Source organism: Streptopelia decaocto (genome assembly GCF_964273445.1).
Source record: "Streptopelia decaocto genome assembly, contig: HAP1_SCAFFOLD_1761, whole genome shotgun sequence".
Lineage (NCBI taxonomy): Eukaryota > Metazoa > Chordata > Aves > Columbiformes > Columbidae > Streptopelia > Streptopelia decaocto.
In genome coordinates this window covers 1-20,777 of record NW_028115163.1, presented here as the reverse complement: position 1 = coordinate 20,777, position 20,777 = coordinate 1, and the positions used below count along the sequence as shown (strand labels likewise).

At 62.7% G+C, this 20,777-nt stretch overlaps 1 protein-coding gene across 1 annotated transcript; it reads right to left on the bottom strand.

Annotated features, from left to right (window-relative positions):
- Positions 1-183: 183 nt before the first annotated feature.
- On the bottom strand, positions 184-20,247 carry LOC309452896 (histone-lysine N-methyltransferase EHMT2-like; the record flags this gene model as incomplete). The annotated part of the gene is given in 19 exon segments (XM_082077556.1): positions 184-410; positions 516-680; positions 3,087-3,262; positions 3,985-4,063; positions 4,578-4,664; positions 5,728-5,843; positions 7,039-7,116; positions 8,280-8,424; positions 9,924-10,091; positions 12,813-12,967; positions 14,005-14,109; positions 14,962-14,981; positions 14,984-15,062; positions 16,556-16,678; positions 17,501-17,607; positions 18,557-18,639; positions 20,065-20,113; positions 20,116-20,216; positions 20,218-20,247. Coding segments are annotated over 19 exon segments (1,996 nt in total), but the record flags the coding sequence as incomplete, so codon positions are not given.
- Positions 20,248-20,777: the final 530 nt, after the last annotated feature.

Here is a 20,777-nt window from a genome sequence, read left to right as displayed (position 1 = left end):
GATTAGGGGTCCCCATGGGGGTCTATATGGGGGGGGGGGTGTCGATTTTTGGGGTGTCCCGGGTGGGTTTCTGGGGTCCCCACGGGGGGGGTCAGTCCGGGGGGGTCCCTATGGCGGGGGGCAGGGTGATGGGGGGGGGTGGGGGGGGGTGATTTTGGGGGTGTCCCGGGTGGGTTTTTGGGGTCCCCACGGGGGGGGTGGGTTTGGGGGGGTCCCTACGGGGGGGGGTTGGTTCGGGGGGTCCCTACAGGGGGTTCGTTTTGGGGTGTCCCAAGGGGGTTCACGGTGGTTTTTGGGGGGTCCCCACGGGGGGGTGGGTTTGGGGGGTCCCTACGGGGGGGGCAGGGCCATGGTGGGTGTGTGTGATTTTGGGGCTGTCCAGGTGGGTTTTTGGGGTCCCCACGGGGGGGTGGGTTTTGGGGGGTCCCTACGGGGGGGGGCAGGGTGATGGGAGGGGTGGGTGGGTGTGATTTTGGGGGTGTCCCGGGTGGGTTTTTGGGGTCCCCACGGGGGGGGTGGGTTTTGGGGGGTCCCTACGGGGGGGGCAGCGCCACGAGGGGGGCAGCAGCTCGGGGGGGTCCCCGCGCCCCCCGTCGGCCGCGTGTTTGCACTTCTCGGAGCCGCACTGGCACGGGAAGTACTTGCTCTTGATGTCCCAGAACCGGTCGCCGTAGTCGAAGCTGCCGGGGGGGGGCAAAGATGTGACCCCCAAACCCCACCGACCCCCCCATGGGACCCCGACCCCCCCCCGGACCCCCACACTCAGCCCCCGGCCCCCCAATAGTGGCCACTTGGGGGGCGGGGTTGTGTGTCCCGGACGCCTGGGTCCCTTGGGGGGTTGTGGGTCCCGGACGCCTGGGTCCCTCAGTGGGGTCAAGTGTCCCGGACGCCTGGGTCCCTCAGTGGGGTTAGGTGTCCCGGATGCCTGGGTCCCCATGTGGTCCCGGACGCCTGGGTCCCTTGGGGGGTTGTGGGTCCCGGACGCCTGGGTCCCTCAGTGGGGTTAAGTGTCCCGGACGCCTGGGTCCCTCAGTGGGGTTAAGTGTCCCGGACGCCTGGGTCCCTTGGGGGGTTGTGGGTCCCGGACGCCTGGGTCCCTCAGTGGGGTTAAGTGTCCCGGATGCCTGGGTCCCCATGTGGTCCCGGACGCCTGGGTCCCTTGAGTGGTTGTGGGTCCCAGATGCCTGGGTCCCTTGGGGCCTTAAGTATCCCGGATGCCTGGGTCCCCCTCAACAGCCCCCCAAATCCCCTGTACCCCCATATACCCTGCACCCCCGTGACCTCCTGTACCCCCATATCCTCCTGTACCCCCATATCTCCCCAATACCCCCCTGTATCCCTAAACCCCCCCGTACCGCCATACCCCTCTGCACCCCCAAACCCCCCTGTACCCCCATATCCTCCTGTACCCCCATATCTCCCCAAGTCCCCCTGCATCCCCAAACCCCCCTGAACCCCCATATCCCTGTGCACCCTCAAACCTCCTTGTGCCCCCTGCACCCCCAGACCCCCTGTACCCCCAAAACCCCCTGTACCCCCAAACCGTACCCCAGCTCGTCGCCCGGGCGGATGTGGCGGCTGCTGAAGAAGGGGATGGGACCCCCGTACCCCCATATAACCCCATATCCCTGTGCACCCCCAGACCCCCCTGCACCCCCAAACCCCCCGTACCCCAATATAACCCCCAGACCGTACCCCAGCTCCTCTCCCGGGCGGATGTGGCGGCTGCTGCAGAAGGCGCTGGGACCCCCGTACCCCCATATACCCCCATGTACCCCAATATAACCCCCAGACCGTACCCCAGCTCCTCTCCGGGGCGGATGTGGCGGCTGCTGAAGAAAGCGATGGGACCCCCGTACCCCCATATACCCCCCGTACCCCAATATAAGCCCCGTACCCCCATATACCCCCCCGTACCCCAATATAACCCCCGTACCCCAGCTCGTCGCCTGGGCAGATGTGGCAGCTGCTGAAGAAGGCGATGGGACCCCCATATACCCCCATATACCCCCCCGTACCCCCAGACCGTACCCCAATATAACCCCCAAACCGTACCCCAGCTCCTCGCCCAGGCGGATGTGGCGGCTGCTGCAGAAGGGGATGGGATCCCCGTACCCCCCCGTACCCCAATATAACCCCCAGACCGTACCCCAGCTCCTCGCCCGGGCGGATGTGGCGGCTGCTGAAGAAGGCGATGGGACCCCCGTACCCCCATATAACCCCATATAAACCCATATCCCTGTGCACCCCCAGACCCCCCTGCACCCCCAAACCCCCCGTACCCCAATATAACCCCCAGACCGTACCCCAGCTCCTCGCTGGGGCGGATGTGGCGGCTGCTGAAGAAGGCGCTGGGACCCCCGTACCCCCCCGTACCCCAATATAACCCCCAGACCGTACCCCAATATAACCCCCAGACCGTACCCCAATATAACCCCCAGAGCGTACCCCAGCTCCTCGCCCAGGCGGATGTGGCGGCTGCTGCAGAAGGGGATGGGATCCCCGTACCCCCATATACCCCCCGTACCCCAATATAAGCCCCGTACCCCCATATACCCCCCGTACCCCAATATAACCCCCAAACCGTACCCCAGTTCCTCTCCGGGGCGGATGTGGCGGCTGCTGAAGAAGGCGCTGGGACCCCTGTACCCCAATATACCCCCCCGTACCCCAATATAACCCCCGTACCCCAGCTCGTCGCCCGGGCAGATGTGGCAGCTGCTGAAGAAGGGGATGGGACCCCTGTACCCCCATATACCCCCCCGTACCCCAATATAACCCCCAGAGCGTACCCCAGCTCCTCGCCTGGGCGGATGTGGCGGCTGCTGCAGAAGGCGCTGGGACCCCCGTACCCCCATATACCCCCATGTACCCCAATATAACCCCCAGACCGTACCCCAGCTCCTCTCCGGGGCGGATGTGGCGGCTGCTGAAGAAGGCGATGGGACCCCCATATACCCCCCTGTACCCCAATATAACCCCCAGACCGTACCCCAGCTCCTCCCCGGGGCGGATGTGGCGGCTGCTGAAGAAGGCGCTGGGACCCCCATACCCCCCCGTACCCCAATGTAACCCCCAGAGCGTACCCCAGCTCCTCGCCCGGGCGGATGTGGCGGCTGCTGAAGAAGGCGATGCGGGGGAAGCGCAGGTCCTGGTGCAGCAGGAACACGCGCACCGGGATGATGTTGGGGTCGCACAGGTGGTTGATGAAGCGGCTCACGTTCCCGTAGTAGCGCGCGTCGATGCAGTACACCTCCCCGTCCTGCAGTGGGCCCCGGACGCCTGGGTCCCCCGGGCCGGGCACCCACGGTTCCGCCCGGACGCCTGGGTCCCCTTGGCCAGGTGCCCAGGTCTCCCCCCGGACGCCTGGGTCCACTTTCCTAGAGACCTGTATCTCCCTCCGGACGCCTGGGTCCACTTTCCTAGAGACCTGTATCTCCCCCCGGACGCCTGGGTCCACTTTCCTAGAGACCTGTATCTCCCCCCGGACGCCTGGGTCCCCTGGGCTGGGCACCCACGGTTCCGCCCGGACGCCTGGGTCCACTTGGCCAGGTGCCCAGGCCTCCCCCCGGACGCCTGGGTCCCCTTGGCCAGGCACATGCATCTCCTCCCGGACGCCTGGGTCCCTTCCCGGATGCCTGGGTCCCCTTTCCCAGACACCCACAGCTCCACCCGGACGCCTGGGTCCCCTTTGCCAGACACCTGCATCTCCTCCCGGACGCCTGGGTCCCCTTGGCCGGGCACCCACAGCTCCCCCCCGGACGCCTGGGTCCCCTCCTTCAACTTTTGGGGTCGCCCCCGGACACCTGGGTCCCCTTTCCCAGGCATCTACATCTCCCCCCGGATGCCTGGGTCCCTCCCCGAACTCCTGGGTCCCCTTTCCCGGACGCCTGGGTCCCCCGGACGCCTGGGTCCCCTCCCACCAGATGCCCAGGTCTCCCTCCCCGGACGCCTGGGTCCCTCCCCGGACGCCTGGGTCCCCACCTTGTTGTCCAGGTCGAACAGGTAGGAGTCGTCCTCGCGCACGTCGGCCTCGGCGTCCGAGATCAGCTCCCCCACGTACCTGCGGGCACCCCAAAACCTGAACCCCAAAACCCTGAACACCCTGAACCCCCAAAGCCCAAGCCCCCAAAACCCTGAACCCCAAACCCCCAAAACCCCTGAGCCCCAAAACCTGAACCCCAAACCCCTGAACCCCAAACCCCTGAACACCCTGAATCCCCAAACCCCCAAAACCCTGAACCCAAACCCCCTGAGCCCCAAAACCCTGAACCCCAAACCCCAAAACCCACCCAAACCCTGAACCCCAAAACCCAGAAACCCAAAACCCTGAACACCCTGAACCCCAAACCCCCTGAATCCCCAGTTTCGGGGCTCCCCAGTTTCAGGGTCCCCCTGGTTTCGGGGTCCCCCATTTTCGGAGTCCCTGTATTTCAGGTCCCCCCAGTTTCGGGCTCCCCGGTTTCGGGGTCCCCCCAGTTTCAGCATCCCTGGTTTTGGGGTCCCCCCGGTTTCAGGGTCCCTGTATTTCAGGTCCCCCCGGTTTCGGGGTCCCCCCGTTTTTGGGGTGCACTCACTCGCAGATGAAGGTCCCGGGGGGGATGGCCTGCAGCGCCCGCACCCCCCAGCCCATCTTGGCTGTCCGGTACAGCTGCAGCCGCACCCTGCGAACCCCAAAAATGTGGGGGGGCCCCTGGGTGTAAGGGACCCCCCCCAGGACATGGGGAGACCCCCCCCAGGGTTTGGGGGACCCCCGGGTTTGGGGAGATCCCAACAGTTTAGGGTGCAGGATTTTGGGGTTCAGGGTTTTGGGGGGTTTGGGGTGGAGGTTTTGGGAGGTCTGGGGGGTTTTGGGGTTCAGGGTTTTGGGGTGCAGTTTTTGGGGTACAGGTTTGGGGTGCAGTATTTTGGGGTGCAGTTTTGGGGTTCACCTGATGCCGCTCTGCACCATGCGGTTCAGGTTTGGGGTGCAGTTTTGGGGTGCAGGTTTTGGGGGTTTTGGGGCTCAGGATTTTGGGGTTCACTGTGAGGTGCAGTTTGGGGGGTGCAGGTTTTGGGGTGCAGGTTTGGGGGGTGTTTCAGGGTGCAGTATTTTGGGGTGCAGTTTTGGGGTTCACCTGATGCCGCTCTGCACCACGTGGTTCAGGTTTGGGGTGCAGTTTTGGGGTGCAGCTTTGGGGGTGCAGTATTTGGGGTGCAGTTTTTAGGGTGCAGTATTTTGGGGGTGCAGTTTTGGGGTTCACCTGATGCTGCTCTGCACCATGCGGTTCAGGTTTGGGGTGCAGTTTTGGGGTGCAGCTTTGGGGGTGCAGTTTTTGGGGCGCAGTTTTTGGGGCGCAGTTTTTGGGGGGTGTTTCGGGGTGCAGTATTTCGGGGTGCAATATTTTTGGGGTGCAGGGTTTCGGGGTTCACCTGATGCCGCTCTGCACCACGCGGTTCTTGCAGCTGCGCCAGCAGGAACAGGCGCTGCAGTTGGGGTGCAGTTGGGGGTGCAGTTTGGGGGTGCAGTTTGGGGTGCAGTTTTTGGGGGTGCAGTTTTTGGGGTGCAGTATTTTGGGGTTCACCTGCTGCCGCTCTGCACCACGCGGTTCTTGCAGCTGCGCCAGCAGGAACAGGCGCTGCAGTTGGGGTGCAGTTTGGGGTGCAGGTTTCGGGGGTGTTTTGGGGTTCAGGATTTTGGGGTGCACTGTGAGATGCAGTTTTGGGGTGCAGTATTTCGGGGTTCACCTGATGCCGCTCTGCACCACGCGGTTCTTGCAGCTGCGCCAGCAGGAACACGCCTGGTTGCACTCGAAGATCAGGGGGGGCTCGATCTTGTTGAACTCCTGCAGGAGGCGCCCGTCCTGGGGGGGGGGACCCCAAAACATGGGGGGGGGTCAGGGGGGACCCCAAGACATGGGGGGACCCCAAAAACATGGGGACCCCAAAACAGCAGGACCCCAGAAACATGGGGACTCAATCTTGTTGAACTCCTGCAGGAGGCACCCGGCCTGGGGGGGACACCCCAAAACTGGGGGGTCGGGGGGACCCCAAGACATGGGGGGTCATTGGGGACCCCAAAAAGGGGGGTCAGTGGGGACCCCAAAACACGAGGGGACCCCAAAATGGGGGGGGGGGGGGTCAGTGGGGACCCCAAAATATGGGGAGTTAGTGGGGACCCCAAAACATGGGGGGGTCGGGGGGACCCCAAGACATGGGGGGACCCCAAAAGCATGGGGACCACAAAACAGGGGGGGGCCAGAAACAGGGGGACCCCAAAAACATGGGGACTTGATCTTGTTGAACTCCTGCAGGAGGCGCCCGGCCTGGGGGGGGGGACACCCCAAAACATGGGGGGGTCAGGGGGGACCCCAAGACATGGGGGGGTCATTGGGGACCCCAAAACAGGGCGGGGTCATTGGGGACACCAAAAACATGGGGGTCAGTGGGGAGCCCAAAAACATGGGAACCCCAAAATATGGGGGGGTCAGTGAGGACCCCAAAAACACAGGGACCCCCCAAAGACACAGAGACCCCCAGAAACATGGGGACCCCAAAAACACAGGGACCCCCTCAGAAACATGGGAACCCCAAAACATGGGGGGCCCCACCCAAAAACATGGGGACCACCCCCAAAACATGGGGACACCCCAAAACACAGGTGGGTCAATGGGGACCCCCCCACAACATGGGGACCCCCAAAAACAGGTAGACCCCCCCCCAAAACATGGGGACCCCCAAAACCACAGGGACCCCCCAAACAGTGGTTTCAAGGTCCCCCCAGGGCTGATTTTAAGGCTTTTTGGGGGGGTGTTTTTTGGGGGGCTCCCAGGGGGTGTATTTTGGGGGGTCCCAGGGTGTGTATTTTTGGGGGGGGGGTGGTATTTTGGGGTCCCCCCTTACCTTGTTGTACCAGCAGTGGATACCAAGGGGGGTTTGGGGTCAGTTTTTGGGGGGGTTTTGGGTATTTTTGGGGGTATTTTTGGGGGTGTTTCTGGAGGGTGTTTCTGGGGGGTCCCCGGGGTGTATTTTGGGGGGGGTATTTTGGGGTCCCCTCACCTTGTCGTACCAGCAGCGGATGCTGAGCTGCCCGCACAGGCAGTTGCTGGAGGAACAGTCGTCCTGGCACGTGCAGTGCTGGGGGGACACGGTCAGGGGACCCCCAAACCCCCTGGGGACCCCAAAACACCCCGGGGACACCCCCCAGGAACCCCCAGACCCCTGTGACCCCCTAAACCCCCCAGGGACCCCCCCCCAGGACCCCCCAGACCCTTGTGACCCCCAAAATTCCCCAGGGACCCCCCAGACCCCATGGGACCCCCTAAACCCCCTGGGAACCCCAAAACCCCGCAGGGACCCCCCCAGGAACCCCCAGACCCCATGGGACCCCCTAAACCCCCTGTGACCCCCTAAACACCCCAGGGACACCCCCCCCAAGATCCCCCAGACCCCATGGGACCCCTAAACCTGAGACCCCCCCCCCCCCCCAGGACCCCATGGTACCCCCAAAACCCCCCGGGGACCCCAAAACACCCCAGGGACCCCCCCAGGAACCCCCAGACCCCATGGGACCCCCAAACCTGAGACCCCCAAACCTGTGACCCCCCCCCCAGACCCCATGGGGCCCCAAAACCCCCGTGACCCCCCAGCCTGTGACCCCCCCCAAACCTGTGACCCCCGGACCCCCCTCTAGGGTCCCCCCCAAACCCCCCGTGACCCCCCCAGACCCCCTGTGACCCCCAAACCTCTGTGACCCCCCCAAACCTGTGACCCCCCCCAGACCCCATGGGACCCTCAAAACCCCCCAGGGACCCCTAGACCCCAGGGAACCCCCAAACCTGTGACCCCCCCCTAGACCCCATGGGACCCCCAAACCCCCCAGGGACCCCAAAACCCCTCAGGGACCCCCCCCCCAGGACCCCCCAGACCCCCCCAAACCCTCTGTGACCCCCCAGAACCCCCCAGACCCCCAACCTGCAGGTGGGTGATGCTGCAGTTCGATGTTCATGGCCCCCCCAGACCCCCAAAATCCCCCCAAACCCCCATCTAAGAGCACCCCCAAACCCCATGACACCCCCAGACCCCCCAGACCCCCATGACCCCCCCAAGACCCCCCCAAACCCCCGTGACCCCCCAGGACCCCCCCCAACCTGCAGGTGGGTGATGCTGCAGTTCGATGTTCATGGCCCCCCCAGACCCCCCAAAACCCCCTCAAACCCCCATCTAAGGGCCCCCCCAGACCCCCATGACCCCCCCAGACCCCCCCAAACCCCTGTGACCCCCCCAGGACCCCCCCAAACCTGCAGGTGGGTGATGTTGCGGTCGATGTTCATGGCCGAGGTCTCGCAGTTCTCGGCCACGTATTTATAGTCCAGGGGACAGGGCTCCGCGTCCACCCCGTTCACGCAGGGGATGGGGACGTTCTCGTGCCCCCGCGCCACGTCCCTGGGGGGGCACGAACATGGGGGGGGGTGGGGACACCCCCAGAACCCCCCTGGACCCCCCACAGCCCCAAAAACCCGCCCACACCCCCCCAAACCCCTCCTGTAACTCATTATGTGCCGTTCACTCTGGTCCCTACTGATGGCTGCGCTTTGCAAACCCCCCCAAACCCCCTCCCATAACTCACTCTGTGCCGTTCACTCTGGTCCCTACTGATGGCTGCACCTGCAAACTCCCCCAAACCCCCTCCCATAACTCACTCTGTGCCGTTCACTCTGGTCCCTACTGATGGCTGCGCTTTGCAAACCCCCCCAAACACCCCCATAACTCACTCTGTGCCGTTCACTCTGGTCCCTACTGATGGCTGCACTTTACAAACCCCCCCAAACACCCCCATAACTCACTCTGTGCCGTTCACTCTGGTCCCTACTGATGGCTGCGCTTTGCAAACCCCCCCAAACACCCCCCATAACTCACTCTGTGCCGTTCACTCTGGTCCCTACTGATGGCTGCGCTTTGCAAACCCCCCCAAACACCCCCATAACTCACTCTGTGCCGTTCACTCTGGTCCCTACTGATGGCTGTGCTTTGCAAACCCCCCCAAACACCCCCATAACTCATTCTGTGCTGTTCACTCTGGTCCCTACTGATGGCTGCACTTTACAAACCCCCCCAAACCCCCCCCATAACTCACTCTGTGCCGTTCACTCTGGTCCCTACTGATGGCTGCGCTTTGCAAACACCCCCAAACCCCCCCCCATAACTCACTCCGTGCTGTTCACTCTGGTCCCTACTGATGACTGTGCTTTGCAAACCCCCCCCAAACCCCCCCCATAACTCACTCTGTGCCGTTCACTCTGGTCCCTACTGACGGCTGCACCCCCAAACCCCACCAGGGACACCCAGACCCCCCCCACACCCCACCAGGGAACCCCCGAAACCCCCCCTGTAACTCACTCTGTGCCGTTCACTCTGGTCCCTACTGACGACTGCGCTTTGCAAACTCCCCCAAACCCCACTAGGGACCCCCCCAAAGACACATTTGTCCCCCCCTAACCGCTCCTGTAACTTGCTATGTGCTGTTCACTCTGGTCCCTACTGATGACTGCACTTTGCAAACCCCTCCAGACCCCCCCTGTAAGTCACTCTGTGCCGTTCACTCTGGTCCCTACTGATGGCTGCGCTTTGCAAACCCCCCCAAACCCCCCCAATAACTCACTCTGTGCTGTTCACTCTGGTCCCTACTGATGGCTGCGCTTTGCAAACCCCCCCAAACCCCCCCCATAACTCACTCTGTGCTGTTCACTCTGGTCCCTACTGATGGCTGCGCTTTGCAAACCCCCCCAAACCCCTCCTGTAACTCACTCTGTGCTGTTCACTCTGGTCCCTACTGATGGCTGCGCTTTGCAAACCCCCCCAAACCCCCCCATAACTCACTCTGTGCCGTTCACTCTGGTCCCTACTGACGGCTGCCGCCCCCCCAGCCCCCCCGGCCCCCGTACCGGCTGATGATCCTCTCGGTGCGCAGCGGCCGCCCCAGCGCCCCCCGGCGCAGCTTCCGCGTCAGCTGCAGCGCCACCCAAACCTCCGAGTGCTCGGGGGTCAAGTCCAGGGGCGAATCCCCCTCCTTGTTCCGGACGTCGGGGTCGGCCCCGCGAGACAGGAACAGGCTGGGGGGGACGGGGGGTCAGGACCCCGAAACCCCCCTGGGACCCCCCCAAACCCCCCTGGGACCCCCCCAAAACCCCCCTGGGACCCCCCCAAACCCCCCTGGGACCCCCCAAAAGCCTCCTGGGACCCCTGACATGCCAAAACCCCCTGGGACCCCCCTGACCTCAATAAACCCTCCTGGGACCCCCAATCCCCCCTGACACCCCCAAAACCTTCCTGGGACTCCCTGACACCCCCAAATTCCCCTGGGACCCCACTGAGCCCCCCAAACCCTCCTGGGACCCCCAGACTCCCCTGACATCCCCAAAGCCCCCCTGGGACACCCCAAAACCCCCCTGGGGCCCCCCCTGGGACCCCTGACACCCCAAAACCCCCGGGACCCCCCCTGACACCCCCAAACCCCCCCGGGACCCGCCAGAGTCCCCATGTCCCCCACAAGGACCCAGGCGTCCGGGGACCCCCCCGTGTCACCCGATGTGCAGGGGGGGTGTCTGTCTGTCTTTCCGTTCCCAGGGGTGTCTGTCCGTCTGCCCGTTCCCATGGGTGTCCCAGTGTCCCCAGGGGTGTCTGTCTGTCCCTACGGGTGCCCCAGAGGTGTCTGTGTGTCCCCAGGGCTGTCTCTCTGTCTGTGTATCTGTCTGTCCGTGTGTCCGTGTGTCTGTCTGTCCATACATGACGCAGTCTCTGTAGCTCTCCCTGGCCGCGATGTGCAGGGGGGTGTCCATGTGTCTGTCTGTCTGTCTGTCTGTCCGTCGGTCTGTCCGTACATGACGCAGTCCCGGTAGCTCTCCCGGGCCGCGATGTGCAGGGGGGTGTCTGTCTGTGTGTCTGTCTGTGTGTCTGTCTGTCCGTGTGTCCGTCTGTCCGTACATGACGCAGTCTCTGTAGCTCTCCCTGGCCGCGATGTGCAGGGGGGTGTCTGTCTGTGTGTCTGTCTGTCCGTCTGTCCGTACATGACGCAGTCCCGGTAGCTCTCCCTGGCCGCGATGTGCAGGGGGGTGTCGGTGTGTCTGTCTGTCTGTGTGTCTGTCGGTGTGTCTGTCTGTGTCCGTGTGTCTGTGTGTCTGTCTGTCCGTCGGTCTGTCCGTACATGACGCAGTCTCTGTAGCTCTCCCTGGCCGCGATGTGCAGGGGGGTGTCTGTCTGTGTGTCCGTCGGTCTGTCCGTACATGACGCAGTCCCGGTAGCTCTCCCGGGCCGCGATGTGCAGGGGGGTGTCGGTGTGTCTGTCTGTCTGTGTGTCTGTCTGTCCGTCGGTCTGTCCGTACATGACGCAGTCTCTGTAGCTCTCCCGGGCCGCGATGTGCAGGGGGGTGTCTGTCTGTGTGTCTGTCCGTGTGTCTGTCCGTACATGACGCAGTCTCTGTAGCTCTCCCGGGCCGCGATGTGCAGGGGGGTGTCTGTGTGTCTGTCTGTCTGTGTGTCTGTCGGTGTGTCTGTCTGTCCGTGTGTCTGTGTGTCTGTCTGTCCGTCTGTCTGTCCGTACATGACGCAGTCCCGGTAGCTCTCCCTGGCCGCGATGTGCAGGGGGGTGTCTGTGTGTCTGTCTGTGTGTCTGTCTGTCTGTCTGTCTGTCCGTGTGTCTGTCCGTACATGACGCAGTCTCTGTAGCTCTCCCGGGCCGCGATGTGCAGGGGGGTGTCTGTCTGTCTGTGTGTCTGTCTGTCTGTCTGTCCGTACATGACGCAGTCCCGGTAGCTCTCCCTGGCCGCGATGTGCAGGGGGGTGTCTGTCTGTCTGTCTGTGTGTCTGTCTGTCCGTCTGTCCGTACATGACGCAGTCCCGGTAGCTCTCCCTGGCCGCGATGTGCAGGGGGGTGTCTGTCTGTGTGTCTGTCTGTGTGTCTGTCCGTCTGTCCGTACATGACGCAGTCCCGGTAGCTCTCCCTGGCCGCGATGTGCAGGGGGGTGTCTGTCTGTGTGTCTGTCTGTCTGTCTGTCCGTACATGACGCAGTCTCTGTAGCTCTCCCTGGCCGCGATGTGCAGGGGGGTGTCTGTGTATCTGTCTGTCTGTGTGTCTGTCCGTCTGTCTGTCCGTACATGACGCAGTCCCGGTAGCTCTCCCTGGCCGCGATGTTGCAGGGGGGTGTCTGTCTGTGTGTCTGTCTGTCTGTCCGTACATGACGCAGTCCCGGTAGCTCTCCCTGGCCGCGATGTGCAGGGGGGTGTCTGTCTGTCTGTCTGTCTGTCCGTACATGACGCAGTCCCGGCAGCTCTCCCTGGCCGCGATGTGCAGGGGGGTGTCTGTCTGTCTGTCTGTCCGTGTGTCCGTCTGTCCGTACATGACGCAGTCTCTGTAGCTCTCCCGGGCCGCGATGTGCAGGGGGGTGTCTGTCTGTCTGTCTGTCTGTCCGTCTGTCCGTACATGACGCAGTCCTGGTAGCTCTCCCTGGCCGCGATGTGCAGGGGGTGTCTGTCTGTCTGTCTGTCTGTCCGTACATGACGCAGTCCTGGTAGCTCTCCCTGGCCGCGATGTGCAGGGGGGTGTCTGTGTGTCTGTCTGTCCATCTGTCTGTCTGTCTGTCCGTACATGACGCAGTCTCTGTAGCTCTCCCTGGCCGCGATGTGCAGGGGGGTGTCTGTCTGTCTGTCTGTCCGTGTGTCCGTCTGTCCGTACATGACGCAGTCCCGGTAGCTCTCCCGGGCCGCGATGTGCAGGGGGGTGTCTGTCTGTCTGTCTGTGTGTCTGTCTGTCCATCTGTCTGTCTGTCTGTCCGTACATGACGCAGTCTCTGTAGCTCTCCCGGGCCGCGATGTGCAGGGGGGTGTCCCCGTGGCAGTTCACGGCCTGCAGGTCGCACTGCGCGTTCAGCAGAACCTCCGCGATCTCCGCGCTGCCCGTGAACGACGCCCAGTGCAGGCAGATGTTCTCCTCCTGCGGGGAAACGGCGGCAAAACGGCGCTTTTGGGGCAAAAAACGGCCGCTTTGGGCAAAAAAAACGGGCGCCGGGGGGGGGGAAACCACCATCTTGGGCCTGTGTGTGAATGAGGGGGGCCTTGAAACCACCTTTTGTGGGGATGGGGGACCCTGAAACCGCCTTTTGTGGGGATGGGGGACCTGAACCGCCTTTTGTGGTAAAAAGGGACCCCAAAACTGCCTTTTGTGGGGATGGGGGACCCTGAAACCGCCTTTTGTGGGGATGGGGGACCCTGAACCGCCTTTTGTGGTAAAAAGGGACCCCAAAACCGCCTTTTGTGGGGATGGGGGACCATGAAACCGCCTTTTGTGGTTAAAAAGGGACCCCAAAACCACCTTTTGTGGGGTGGGGGACCCTGACACTGCCTTTTGTGGTAAAAAGGGCCCTCGAAACCGCCTTTTTGTGGGGATGGGGAACCCCGAAACTGATTCTTATGAGCAATGGGGGACCCAAAACCACTTTTTGTGGTAAAAAGGGACCTCAAAACTGCCTTTTGTGGGGATGGGGAACCCAAAACTGCTTCTTATGAGCAATGGGGGGCCTTGAAACTGCTTTTTATGAGCAATGGGGGACCCCAAAACCGCCTTTTGTGGTAAAAAGGGACCTCAAAACCGCCTTTTGTGGGGATGGGGGACCACGAAACTGGTTCTTATGGGGATGGGGGACCCCAAAACTGCTTCTTATGAGCAATGGGGGGCCTTGAAACTGCCTTTTGTGGTAAAAAGGTACCTTGAAACTGCTTCTTATGGGGATGGGGCACCCCAAAACTGCTTCTTATGGGGGATGGGGGACCCTGAAACCGCTTCTTATGGGGATGGGGGACCCTGAAACTGCTTCTTATGAGCAATGGGGGGCCTTGAAACTCATTTTTATGGGGATGGGAGACCCCGAAACCGCTTTTTATGTTAAAAAGGGACCCCGAAAGCGCCCGGGGGGCGTCCCCAAACCTGGGGGGGGGGGGTCCCCAATCTCGGGGGGGCGGTCCCAGACTCACGTTGTCGGTGAGCGTGACGTCGGCGCCGCGCGTGAGCAGCCGCCGGATCACCTCGATGTGCTTGTGCTCGGCCGCCCAGATGATGGGGGTCCAGCCCCCGTTGTCCTGGGGGGAAGGAAGGGGTCAGCACCCGGACGCCTGGGTCCCTCCCCGGATGCCTGGGTCCCTCCCTGGGGTCAGCACCCAGATGCCTGGGTCCCCTCCCCAGGGTCAGCGCCCGGACGCCTGGGTCCCTCCCCAGACGCCTGGGTCCCTCCATGGGGTCAGCACCCGGACGCCTGGGTCCCTCAGGGGTGTTTTGGGGTCCCAGAGGGGTTCAGGGAACCTGGGTGGATTCAGGGGTGTCTGGGGGCCTTGGGGGGGTTCAGAGGGGGCTCAGGGGTATTTTGGGGTCCCAGGGGTGTCCAGGGGGTTTCAGGGGTCCCGGGTGGGCTTAGGGGGGTTCAGGGGGGCTCAGGGGTGTCTGGGGGTCCCGGGGGGGTTCAGGGGTGTTTTGGGGGTTCAGGGGTGTTTTGGGGGTTCAGGGGGAGCTCAGGTGTGTTTGGGGTCCCAGGGGTGTCTGGGGTCCGGGGTGGGTTCAGGGGGGTTTCGGGGAGCTCAGGGGTGTCTGGGGTCCTGGGGGGGGTTCAGGGGTGTTTTAGGGGTTCGGGGGGTCTCTGGGGTGTTTTGGGGTCCTGGGTGGGTTCAGGGGGGTTCAGGGGTGTGTTGGGGTCCCGGGGTGGGTTCAGGGGTGTTTTGGGGGTTCAGGGGGGCTCAGGGGTGTCTGGGGGTCCCGGGGGGGCTCAGGATGGGTTCAGGGGTGTCTGTGGGGGCCCGGGGGGTGTTTCGGGGTGTCTCTGGGGTGTTTTGGGGTCCTGGGTGGGTTCAAGGGCTCAGGGGTGTCTGTGGGGCCCGGGGGGTGTTTTGGGGTGTCTCTGGGCTGTTTTGGGTGTCTCTGGGGTGTTTTGGGGTGCCCACCTGCGCGTTGACGTCCACCTGCCAGTCGCCAGCAGCAGCTCCACCATCTCCAGGTTCCCGTTCTTGGCCGCGTGATGGAGACACGTGGAGCCGTCCTCCTCCTGGGGGGTGACGTCATGGTGACGTCATGGTGACGTCATGGGGGGGGGTGTGACATCATGGGGGTGACGTTGGTGTGGGGGGTGATGTCATGGGGGTGACGGCATAAAGGACAGCATGGGTGACGTCATGGGGGTGATGTCATTGGGGGGGAATCTCATGGGGTGTGACATCATGGGGGTGATGTCATGAGGGTGTGATGTCACGAGGGTGTGATGTCACGGGGGTGTGACATAATGAGGTGATGTCATGGGGGTGTGACGTCACGGGGCTGTGATGTCATGGGGATGTGACATCATAGGGGATGGCAGGAGTGACGTCATGGGGGTGTGATGTCAGGGAGTGACGTCAGGGCAGTGATGTCACGGGGTGACATCACGGGGGTGATGTCATGAGGGTGATGACTTAATGAGAGTGATGTCATGGAGTGACATCATGGGGTGTGGTGTCATGGGTGTGACATCATGGGTGTGACATCACAGGCGTGTGTGACATCATGGGGGGTGTCTGACATCACAGGTGTGTGTGTGACATCACAGGGGGTGTGACATCACAGGGGGTGTGTGACATCACAGGGGTGTGTGACATCACAGGGGGTGTGTGATGTCACGGGGGTTGGTGTGACATCATGTGGGGGGGGTGTGTGATGTCATTGCGGTGTGTGATGTCACGGGGGTTGTGTGACGTCACGGGGGGTGGTGGTGGTGGGTGATGTCATGGGGGGGTGTGTGACGTCATGGGGGTGTGTGACATCACGGGGTGTGGTGGTGGTGGTGATGTCACGGGGGGTGTGTGACATCATGGGGGGGTGTGTGACGTCACGGGGGGTGTGTGACATCATGGGGGGTGTGTGTGACGTCACGGGGGGTGTGTGTGACGTCACGGGGGGTGGGTGACATCATGGGGTGTGGTGGTGGTGGTGATGTCACGGGGGGTGGGTGACATCATGGGGGGTGGTGACGTCACAGGGGGTGTGTGTGACGTCACAGGGGGGTGTGTGTGACGTCACGGGGGGTGGGTGACATCATGGGGTGTGGTGGTGATGTCACGGGGGGTGTGTGACATCATGGGGGGGTGTGTGACGTCACGGGGGGTGTGTGTGACGTCACGGGGGGGTGGGTGACATCACGGGGTGTGGTGGTGATGTCACGGGGGGTGTGTGACATCATGGGGGGGTGTGTGTGATGTCACGGGGGGTGTGTGTGACGTCACGGGGGGTGGGTGACATCATGGGGTGTGGTGGTGGTGGTGATGTCACGGGGGGTGGGTGACATCACGGGGGGGTGTGTGTGATGTCATGGGGTTGTGTGACGTCACGGGGGGTGTGTGTGACGTCACGGCGGGTGGGTGACATCATGGGGTGTGGTGGTGGTGGTGATGTCACGGGGGGTGTGTGACATCATGGGGGGGGGTGTGACATCACGGGGGGTGTGTGTGATGTCATGGGGTTGTGTGACGTCACCGGGGGGTGTGTGACGTCCCGGGGGGGTCTCACCTTGCCGTATGCGCAGCCCCCCCTCTGCAGCAGCAGCCGGGCCGTGCCCAGGTGGTCGTTGGCCACGGCCTCCAGCAGCGGCGTGCGGCGCAGCTTGTCCTGCGCGTTGATGTTGGCCCCCGCCTGCCAAAAACGGGGGACACGGGGTCACCGACACCCCCACACACCCCCTGACACCCCCCCAGACACCCCCAGAAACAAACACCCCAAATAGACCCCAAACACCCCCACAAATCCCCCCAGCAGCGGCGTGCGGCGCAGCTTGTCCTGCGCGGTGATGTTGGCCCCCCGCCTGCCAAAAACGGGGTCACTGACACCCCCAAACACCCCCTGACACCCCCAAACACACACACCCCCAGACAGACCCCAAACACCCCCCCCAAATCCCCCCAGCAGCTTGTCCTGGGTATTGATGTTGGCCCCCGCCTGCACAAAATGGGTTTGGGGGGTCAGTTCAAGTTCAGGGGGGTCACTTGGGGTTCAGGGGGTCAGTGGGGGTTCAGGGGGGTCAGTGGGGGTTCAGGGGGGTCAGTTGTGGTTTGGGGGGTGGGTTCATTTTTGGGGTCCCCCACCTGCAGCAGCAGGTGGCAGATCTCCAGGTACCCCCATTGGGGTTCAGGGGGGGTCAGTGGGGGTTCAGGGGTCTCAGTGGGGGTCTGGGGGGGTGGGTTCATTTTTGGGGTCCCCCACCCGCAGCAGCAGGTGGCAGATCTCCAGGTACCCCCATTGGGGTTCAGGGCGTCAGTTGTGGTTTGGGGGGGTCAGTTCAGGTTCGGGGGGGTCAGTGGGGGTTCAGGGGTCTCAGTGGGTGTCTGGGGGGGTGGGTTCATTTTTGGGGGTCCCCCCACCTGCAGCAGCAGGTGGCAGATCTCCAGGTACCCCCATTGGGGTTCAGGGGTCTCAGTGGGGGTCTGGGGGGTGGGTTCATTTTTGGGGTCCCCCCACCTGCAGCAGCAGGTGGCAGATCTCCAGGTACCCCCGCTGCGCCGCCACGTGCAGGGGGCTGCGCCGGCTCTGGGCGTCGCTCTGCAGGTTGGGGTCCAGGTTGTCAACTGGGGGGGACACACGAGATATTGGGGGGGGGGGTCACCCCAACGTCCCCCCCACGACCCTTTTGGGGGCGTTCCTGGGGTGTCACCCTCATGTTCCTGTCAACCTGGAGACCCCGGGACACCATTAAATCCCCCGCCCCCCCCAGGGACCCCAAACCGTTAACACCCCAGGGACCCCCCAAACCCATTAACACCCCCCCAGGGGCCCCCAAACTATTAACACCTCAGGGACCCCCAAATCCCCCCAGGGACCCCCAAACCATTAACACCCCAGGGACCCCCAAACCCATTAACACCCCCCCAGGGACCCCCAAACCATTAACACCCCCCCAGGGACCCCCAAACCATTAACCCCCCAGGGACCCCCAAACCATTAACACCCCCCCAGGGACCCCCAAATCCCCCCAGGGACCCCCAAACCATTAACACCCCAGGCACCCCCAAATCCCCCCAGGGACCCCCCAAACCCCCATGGACCCCCAACTCCCCCCAGGACCCCCATGGACACCCCCAGGACCCCCCAAACCCCTGGGGACTCCCCAAACCCCCTCCGAACCCCCACAGGCCCCCAGGGACCCCCAAACCCCCATGGACACCCCCAAACCCCCCCAGGGACCCCCCAACTCCCCCCAGGACCCCCATGGACCCCCATGGACCCCCCAAATTAACTCACGCAGCATCAGCACCACCCTGTGCAGCTCCCAACCCCCCCCAGGGACCCCCAAACCCCCATGGACACCCCCAAACCCCCCCAGGACCCCCCAACTCCCCCACAGGACCCCCATGGACCCCCCCAGGACCCCCATGGACCCCCACGGACACCCCCAAACCCCCCCAGGACCCCCCAACTCCCCCCCAGGACCCCCATGGACCCCCCCAGGACCCCCATGGACACCCCAAAACCCCCCAGGACCCCCCAAACCCCCCAGCCCCCCCAAAATTAACTCACGCAGCATCAGCACCACCCTGTGCAGCTCCCCCTGCTTGACCGACACGTGCAGCTGCCGCGGGTGGAAACGCAGCTTCTTGCGCCTACAATTCAACAATTTGGGCCATTTTGGGTCATTTTGGGTCATTTTGGGGTAATTCAGGGTGTTTTCTTTCATTTTTGGGTCATTTTTGGGGGGGGTTTATTGTATTTTGGGCTGGTTTTTGGGTCTTTTGCGCCTCTCGGCCTCCTGGCCCAGCAGCAACTTCTCCAGCAGACCCGGCCGGGCCGTGGCCGTTTTGGGTCATTTTAGCCCCATTTTGGGTCATTTTAGGCCCATTTTGGCCCATTTTGTGCCATTTTAGGCCCATTTTGGCTTATTTTGGGTCTATTTTAGAGTATTTTGGGGCGTATTTTTTGCATTTTTGGACATTTTCGGCCCATTTTGGGCCATTTCTAGGTCATTCTGGGTCTATTTTAGGGTATTTTAGGACGTATTTTTTGCATTTTTGGACATTTTTGGGCTATTTTTGGGCGGTTTTGTGGTTTTCGCACCTCTCGGCCTCCTGGCCCAGCAGCGCCTTCTCCTGCAGGCCTGTCCGGGCCGTGGCCATTTTGGGTCATTTTAGGCCCATTTTGGGTTATTTTGGGTCTATTTTAGGGTATTTTGGGGCGTTTTCTTTGCATTTTTGGCCGTTTTGGGGCTATTTTGGTCGTTTTTCGTGGTTTTCGCACCTCTCGGCCTCCTGGCCCAGCAGCGCCTTCTCCAGCAGGCCCAGCCAGGCCGTGGCCGTTTTGGGTCATTTTAGTCCCATTTTGTCCCATTTTGTTCCCATTTTCGGCCCATTTTGGGCCATTTTAGGCCATTTTGGGTCTATTTTAGGGTATTTTGGGGCGTATTTTTGCATTTTTGAACATTTTTTGGCTATTTTGGGGGCTTTTTTGTGTTTTTCGCACCTGTTGGCCTCCTGGCCCAGCAGCGCCTTCTCCAGCAGGCCTGGCCAGCCCGCGGCCATTTTGGTCCCATTTTGGGTCATTTTAGGCCGTTTTGGGCCATTTTGTGCCCATTTGAGACCGTTTTGGGTCTATTTAGGGTATTTTGGGGCGTTTTCTTTGCATTTTTGGCCGGTTTTGGGCTATTTTGGGGCGTTTTTCGTGTTTTCCGCACCTCTCGGCCTCCTGGCCCAGCAGCGCCTTCTCCAGCAGGCCCGGCTGGGCCGTGGCCATTTTGGGTCATTTTAGGCCCATTTTGGGTTATTTTGGGTCTATTTTAGGGTATTTTGGGGCGTTTTCTTTGCATTTTTGGACGTTTTTGGGCTATTATTGGTCGTTTTTCGTGTTTTCCGCACCTCTCGGCCTCCTGGCCCAGCAGCGCCTTCTCCAGGAGACCTGGCTGGGGTGTGGCCATTTTGGGTCATTTTAGGCCCATTTTGGGGTATTTTGGGTCTATTTTGGGGTATTTTGGGGCGTTTTCTTTGCATTTTTGGCGTTTTTGGGCTATTTTTGGGCGTTTTTCGTGTTTTCCGCACCTCTCGGCCTCCTGGCCCAGCAGCGCCTTCTCCAGCAGGTCGCGGCCGGGCCCGGCGGCAGCCCCCGGGCCGACAGGCTGCCCCCCCCGGGCAGCGGCAGCACCGGCCCCCCCGAGCTGCCCACGGGCTCGGGCGGGGGGGGCGGGGGGGGGGCGGCCCTCGCCCTGCCCCCGCATGCGAGCGCTGGGGGGAAACGGGGGTCACGGGGAGGTCGGGGGGGGGGCACGGGGTCAGGGACCCCCCCCCCGGACACCCCCAGAGCTCTTTGTAAGCCACGTGTACCCCCATAAACATCAAACCCATATGTACCCCCATAAACCCCCATGTGACCCCCACTAACCCCCAAACCCCCACGGACCCCCACATAAACCCCCTGAACCCCCAAACCCCCATGTACCCCCATATCCCCCCCCCATAAACCCCCATAAACCCCCCGTACCCCCCAGACCCCCCTGTACCCCCATGTCCCCCCATAAACCCGCTGTACCCCCAAAGCCCCCTGTACCCCCATATACCCCCCCCATAAATTCCCCTATACCCCCAAACCCCATGTCCCCCAGACCGCCATGTCCCCCCCTAGACCCCCATGTACCCCCCCATAAACCCCCCTGTACCCCAAACCCCCCTGTACCCCCCAAACCCCCCTGTACCCCCATGTACCCCCCCATAAACCCCCCTGTACCCCCATAGACCCCCCATATCCCCTGTCCCCC